Genomic DNA, 7,332 nt, shown 5'->3' on the forward strand with positions numbered 1-7,332 from the left:
TTCAGTTTTAATGACGTATCAAAGTGTGCGTGCTGATCCATACATAACCACACTACACCACATTCGCCGTTAAGAGAGAGAGAGAGAGACAGACAGACAGACAGACAGACAGACAGAGACAGAGAGAGAGCAGATGCCAGATAAAACATGGACGAAATGATAATTTCGTACACAGAGAAAACACTCAGTCTGTGCATGGGCTGTTCATGAGCATAATTTTTATCAATAACTGACAAACGATGAGCAAAAATCAGTTGAAGTCATACCCTACAATGATACTCTTTTTTTTTTTCGAAGGTGGAAACAGACGTCACTGTTTCTTTCCAAAAACGGACCATTTTTGAAGCTCAAAGGTCCAATAAATAGCCTTTTTACGGCTATCCGGGCAAAGAGTACAGCATAATCCATCATCTCTTACCTTCAGGCAAACGGTTCTGTGTCCCAAAATTAAAAACAAACAGAACCAAATGCAGCTTTATCCCAACGTCAATTCAGCTATTGAACAGCAATAATTGATAATCAGATCTGTGATTAAAAAAAAAAAAGTATGCTAGAGCGTGTGTATGTGAAATGTGACATATTAAATCAAGTATTGTTGAACTGCATTGTTATTATAATCTTTTTTTTTTTTTGTCTTATGTCTACTTTAGTTTGCTATTTCATGCCTATTTTTATTCATATCCTTTATTAATTGATTTTGTGTTGCACATGCATGGCTGTGATGATATGTGTATGATTCACTCCAAGTTACCTTTTAAAGGTTTCTGTTGTGTGTTGTTATCTACTGTGCTTATTTATTGTACGCATGGACTGCCATCTAAACATTTTATGTCTTTTATGTATACACGTTGAATGACTGTGATTTCTGTGTATTGTTTGTGTGTTTTACACCACAAATGAATTGATCTTGTTGAGATAATAAAGTATTCTGTATGGCTCGGCATAGGGAGGTGGGGGTGTGTGTGTGTGTGGCGGGGGGGGGGGGGGGGGGCAATCCTGTCTTTCCGCTGTTTTGACCTTCCTCGGGTAGGCTACCCATTTACGCCTGGGTGGAGTAAGAACCCCCCACCCTCCCCCCGCAAAAAACAACAACAAAAAACAACCCAAAGTAGAGTGCCTGAGTGCCTTTTCCAAGACCAGAACACTCCGCCTGAACCGGGTCTTGAGCCTTTGTCACTTAATTATGTTCGTCAAATGCAGATGCTATTGAGAGTCGTTTATCAGTAGAAATTGTTGGTTGTATTTTTGATCGTGTACTATTTACGATTGTGTGCTATGACTTGTGTGTGTGTGTGAGTGTGTGTGTGTGTGTGTGTGTGTGTGTGTGTGCGTGCGTGCGCTTGTGCTTGTGTGTATTGTGTGTGTGTGTGTGTGTGGTGGGGGTGCAGGGTCGGGAGGGGGGGAATTATTTTTGATAATGTTTGGTATCTTGTGGTCAATATCTTCCTTTTCGATATTTACATAATTTATTATGTGTTGTATTTGTAAACGCCTAGGGCTTATTTTCTAGATTAGGCGTAAATGCTCATACTGATGATGATGACGACGACGATGATGATGATAGTATATACTTTGACATCAACGTGACGAAATAAGCTACATCCCGCGCGAACTATTACAATGACTTGCTCAGTCTCACTGAACATGAAAATCACGATGAATATTATTATCATTCTCTTCAAACGTGAGGAGTATGAATGACAAAGACGGATGTGAATCTCAGAAACGAAATCCTCTTTCGAAGACGGAGCTTCTGAACGATGTTTTCATAAGACTATGCATCTCAACAATGTTTTTCATGGCAATCAAATCTTTTGTCTCTCTTTCTCTCCGTTTCTCTTTCCCCCTCTGACGTTTATGGGCTCTCTCTCTCTCTCTCTCTCTCTCTCTCTCCACGCGTGTGTGCGTGTGTGTGTTACTCGCTTCCGTTCCGTACAGATGTGAGCGATGTTGTGTCTCTCAGTCTGACGCTGTGTTATACTCGTACATTATACATGTATTAAGTATTCAGTATAACTACATTTATATGCGTACATGTTTGTGTGTCTCTTAGAACAACGGCAGATGTGTAAGTCGGCCAAAGTGCTAATATCTTCACCGTTGGAAAATAAAGATTCATTCATTCATTCATTCATTCATTCATTCCATTTGAGGGCTGGATGGAAAAAAACCAAAAAAACAACAACCATTGTTGCTTCTTCTAATGACCTCATAAATAAAATTAATTAATTAATTCATTCAATCATTCATTCTCTCTCTCTGTCTCTCTCTCTATCTATCTGTCTCTCAGTCTCTGTCTGTCTGTCTCCCTATCTCTGTCTGTCTGTCTCAATATTTACCCGAGAAGATATGGGTACAAAAGACTCTATCTACCCCACAACCCCCTCACTCATTCTCAGTATTTATCCAGGTAGGTGGGGTTATGAAGGAGGTAGCTCTCTCTGACGTAGTCTGTCTTGGACGTCAGCTTTCTGCCTCCGGGCAAGGGGCCGGCCGCTGACGTGCCCGTAGTGGTGCTGCTGCGGGCGACCCCTGACCCTGACCTTGACCCCGACCCTGACCCTGTTCTGTTGTTGTTGCTGCTGTGGAGCCGGTTGACGACGTACCGTTCCCTGTCCTCTCCCCGGCCCCCCAACACGTCACAGCACGCGGGCAGCACGTGCCGTCTGAAGCACACGTTGGCCGCCCACGACACACCCACCAGGCACAGGAGCGACGCCACGAAAGCCACTGCTCGGAAAGGCATCCGCTGAGACCCCGACTCCTCGTCGTAGTACGGGTAGCGGATGAGCGCCGGGAGGTCCACCGTCGGCTCCCCTGCCCCGATCCTCAGCGCGGCGCCGGCGAAAAAGGCGACAAGGGCCCCGTAGCCGTTGGTGTGACGTAGGAAGAGCGCTGACGTCAGCTGGGGCAGGACGATGACGTAGACGACGTCGGCGGCCAGGACGAAGAGGCCCCAGACGGTGCGGACCAGGATGGCCATGGCCGTGGCCGCGCCGGCCACCAGCAGGATGGCCACTCGCTGCACCCACAGCAGCTCCTGTCCGAGGCCTGGGAAACGGAGAATAAAAAAATGTTTCGTGACGTGAATAAGAAATGAAACTGTAACAGCAAACCTCTGTCCGAAGCCTGAACAGCGGAGAAAAAAATGTTTCGTGACGTGAGTAAGAAATGAAAATGTAACAGTAAACCTGACTGTTGAAGCACTTTGGGTTCTTTATCTTTTTTTTTTTTTTGGGGGGGGTGGGGGTGGGGTGGGGTGGTAAGGGGGGGGGTAAGGGGGGGGGAGGTGTGGGTTGGGGGGGGGTGGAGGGGGTTGTACTCTTCTCATCAATGTATTGTTATTACATCTTAAGCTTACAGTTAGGCCAACAGCAAAGTGAGAGCTGACTGATCAATGGTTTCCTTCATTGCAATGTGAAGGACTATGACTCTCAAACAAGGAGGCAAGATTGCACTAGCTCTTAGCGCTGCAGCCTTGGGGGCTGGTTGGCCTTTTAGAACCATCCCAACACCGACTGTCCTAAAACCCTCTTTGGCCGAGAGAGTGGGGATTAACTTGGGCAAGACACTCTCCACTATAATCAAAATTCCAGCCCGGATGGTCAGGACAGCAGTTGCCACCTCTGCTGTTCTGGTGGTCATAGTCGGACACGACTATCGTACATACATAGTATAGTATAGTATAGTATAGTATAGTATAGTATAGTATAGTATAGTATAGTATAGTATAGTATGGTATAGTATGGTATAGTATGGTATGGTATGGTATGGTATATAGTGAGTGAAAACAATATAGTATAGTATAGTATAGTATAGGGTGAGTGAACACAGTATACTATACTATATTATACTATACTATACAAGTATAATGTGAGTGAATATATAGTATAGTATTGTACAGTACAGTACAGTACAGTATAGTATAGTGTAGTATAGTATAGACGTGACAAGCCCATCATATACTCGGGGCCTGAAGACAGGCCTGTAGACAGTGCGGGTGAACACTGCATAGCATAGCATAGCATAGCACAGCGAAGCATAGCATAAGATCGCCTAACCTAACATAGCGTAGTACAGTATAGTGTATTATGTTGCGTTGTGTTGTGTTGCTTTACATAGTATCATATTGCAGTACATTGCATTGTGTTGCATTGCTCTGTATTGTACTGCACTGCACTGCACTGTACTGTACTGTACTGCACTGTACTGTACTGCACTGTACTGTACTGCACTGTACTGCTCTGTACTGTACTGCACTGTACTGTACTGCACTGTACTGCACTGTACTGTACTGCACTGTACTGCACTGTACTGTACTGCTCTGTACTGTACTGTACTGTACTGTACTGCTCTGTACTGTACTGCTCTGTACTGTACTGTCTTCACTGTATTGCTCTGTACTGTACTACACTGTACTGCACTGTACTGTCTTCGCTGTACTGCTCTGTACTGTACTGCACTGTACTGCTCTGTACTGTACTGTACTACACTGTACTGCACTGTACTGCAATGTACTGTACGGTCTGTACTGCACTGTACTGTACTGCACTGTACTGCACTGTACTGCAATGTACTCCAATGTACTGTACTGTCTGTACTGCACTGTACTGCAATGTACTGTACTGTCTGTACTGTACTGCACTGTACTGCAATCTACTGTACTGTCTGTACTGCTCTGTACTGTACTGTACTGCAATGTACTGTACTGTCTGTACTGTACTGTACTGCACTGTACTGTACTGCTCTGTACTGTCTTCACTGTACTGCACTGTACTGCACTGTACTGCTCTGTACTGTACTGTACTGCAATGTACTGTACTGTCTGTACTGTACTGTACTGCACTGCACTGTACTGTACTGTACTGCTCTGTACTGTACTGCGCTGTACTGCACTGTACTGCACTGTACTGTACTGCTCTGTACTGTCTTCACTGTACTGCACTGTACTGCACTGTACTGCTCTGTACTGTACTGCACTGTACTGTACTGCTCTGTACTGTCTTCACTGTACTGTACTGTACTGCACTGTACTGCACTTTACTGTACTGCACTGTACTGCACTGTACTGCAATCTACTGTACTGTCTGTACTGCTCTGTACTGTACTGTACTGCACTATACTGCAATGTACTGTACTGTCTGTACTGTACTGTACTGCTCTGTACTGTACTGCGCTGTACTGCACTGTACTGCACTGTACTGTACTGCTCTGTACTGTCTTCACTGTACTGCACTGTACTGCTCTGTACTGTACTGTACTGTACTGCACTGTACTGTACTGCTCTGTACTGTCTTCACTGCACTGTACTGTACTGTACTGCACTGTACTGCACTTTACTGCACTGCACTTTACTGTACTGCACTGTACTGTACTGTACTGCACTGTACTGTACTGCACTGTACTGTACTGTACTGCACTGTACTGTACTGCACTGTACTGTACTGCACTGTACTGTACTGTACTGCACTGTACTGTACTGCACTGTACTGTACTGTACTGCACTGTACTGTACTGCACTGTACTGCACTGTACTGTACTGCACTGCACTGTACTGTACTGTACTGCACTGTACTGTACTGCACTGTACTGTACTGCACTGCACTGCACTGTACTGTACTGCACTGCACTGTACTGTACTGCACTGTACTGTACTGTACTGCACTGTACTGCACTGTACTGTACTGTACTGTACTGCACTGTACTGCACTGCACTGCACTGTACTGTACTGTACTGCACTTTACTGTACTGCACTGCACTGTACTGTACTGCACTGCACTTTACTGTACTGCACTGTACTGTACTGTACTGCACTGTACTGCACTGTACTGTACTGTACTGCACTGTACTGCACTGTACTGTACTGTACTGTACTGCACTGTACTGCACTGCACTGTACTGTACTGCACTGCACTGCACTTTACTGTACTGCACTGTACTGTACTGCACTGCACTGTACTGTACTGCACTGCACTGCACTTTACTGTACTGCACTGTACTGTACTGCACTGTACTGCACTGTACTGTACTGCACTGTACTGCACTGCACTGTACTGTACTGTACTGCACTGTACTGCACTGCACTGTACTGTACTGTACTGTACTGCACTGTACTGCACTGCACTGTACTGTACTGTACTGCACTGTACTGAACTGTACTGTACTGTACTGCACTGTACTGTACTGCACTGCACTGCACTGTACTGTACTGTACTGCACTGCACTTTACTGTACTGCACTGTACTGTACTGTACTGCACTTTACTGTACTGCACTGTACTGCACTGCACTGCACTGTACTGTACTGTACTGTACTGCACTGTACTGCACTGCACTGCACTGCACTGTACTGTACTGCACTGTACTGCACTGTACTGCACTTTACTGTACTGCACTGTACTGCACTGTACTGTACTGTACTGTACTGCACTGTACTGTACTGCACTGCACTGTACTGACCCGGGGTCTGAACACAGGCCTGTAGACAGTGTGGGTGAACATGGAGGAGGACCCCAGCACAGCGCTGTCCACGGACGACATCACAGCAGCTGACACTGCTCCCAGACCTGACAATCAACATAACACCACAGGCCATGTGATGTGATGTGATGTGATGTGATGTGATGTGGTGTCGCTGACACTGCTCCCGGACTGACAATCAACATAACACCACAGGCCAAGTAATGTGATGTGATGTGATGTGATGTGATGTGATGTGATGTGGTGTCGCTGACACTGCTCCCGGACTGACAATCAACATAACACCACAGGCCATGTAATGTGATGTGATGTGATGTGATGTGATGTGGTGTGGTGTGATGTGATGTGGTGTGGTGTGATGTGGTGTGGTGTGATGTGATGTGATGTGATGTGATGTGGATGTGATGTGATGTGATGTCGCTGACACTGATCCCAGACCTGAACATAAACACGTCAGGGGCCACGTGATATGGTGTGACGTGATGTGATGTAATGTAATGTAATGTGACGTGATGTAATGTGATATGATGTAATGTGACGTGATGTAATGTATTGTGATGTGATGTGATATATAATACAAAGTAATATAATGTGATGTCGCTGACACCGCTCCCAGACCTGACCATGAAGATATGTGATGTGATGTGATGTGATGTAATGTGACGTGATGTGATGTGATGTGATGTAATGTGACGTGATGTGATGTGACGTGATGTGATGTAATGTGACGTGATGTGATGTGATGTAATGTGACGTGATGTGATGTGACGTGATGCGATGTGATGTAATATGACGTGATGTGATGTAACGTGATGTGATGCGATGTAATGTAATGTGATGTGAAGTGATGTA

General features: G+C 45.2%; 1 protein-coding gene across 1 annotated transcript in view; it reads right to left on the reverse strand.

Moving 5' to 3' along the window:
• Positions 1 to 1,363: 1,363 nt before the first annotated feature.
• The window catches only part of LOC143289597 (high-affinity choline transporter 1-like), a 26,740-nt gene continuing 20,771 nt past the window's right edge, over positions 1,364 to 7,332 (reverse strand). Inside the window, exons 10-11 of the mRNA XM_076598632.1 lie at positions 6,456 to 6,566; positions 1,364 to 3,051 (exon numbers count right to left, since the gene is read on the reverse strand). Of these exons, the coding sequence (XP_076454747.1) occupies positions 2,396 to 3,051; positions 6,456 to 6,566 (767 nt within the window). The 3' untranslated portion in view covers positions 1,364 to 2,395. The remainder of the gene's footprint in view (positions 3,052 to 6,455; positions 6,567 to 7,332) is intronic.

Source organism: Babylonia areolata, chromosome 14, assembly GCF_041734735.1.
Source record: "Babylonia areolata isolate BAREFJ2019XMU chromosome 14, ASM4173473v1, whole genome shotgun sequence".
NCBI lineage: Eukaryota > Metazoa > Mollusca > Gastropoda > Neogastropoda > Buccinidae > Babylonia > Babylonia areolata.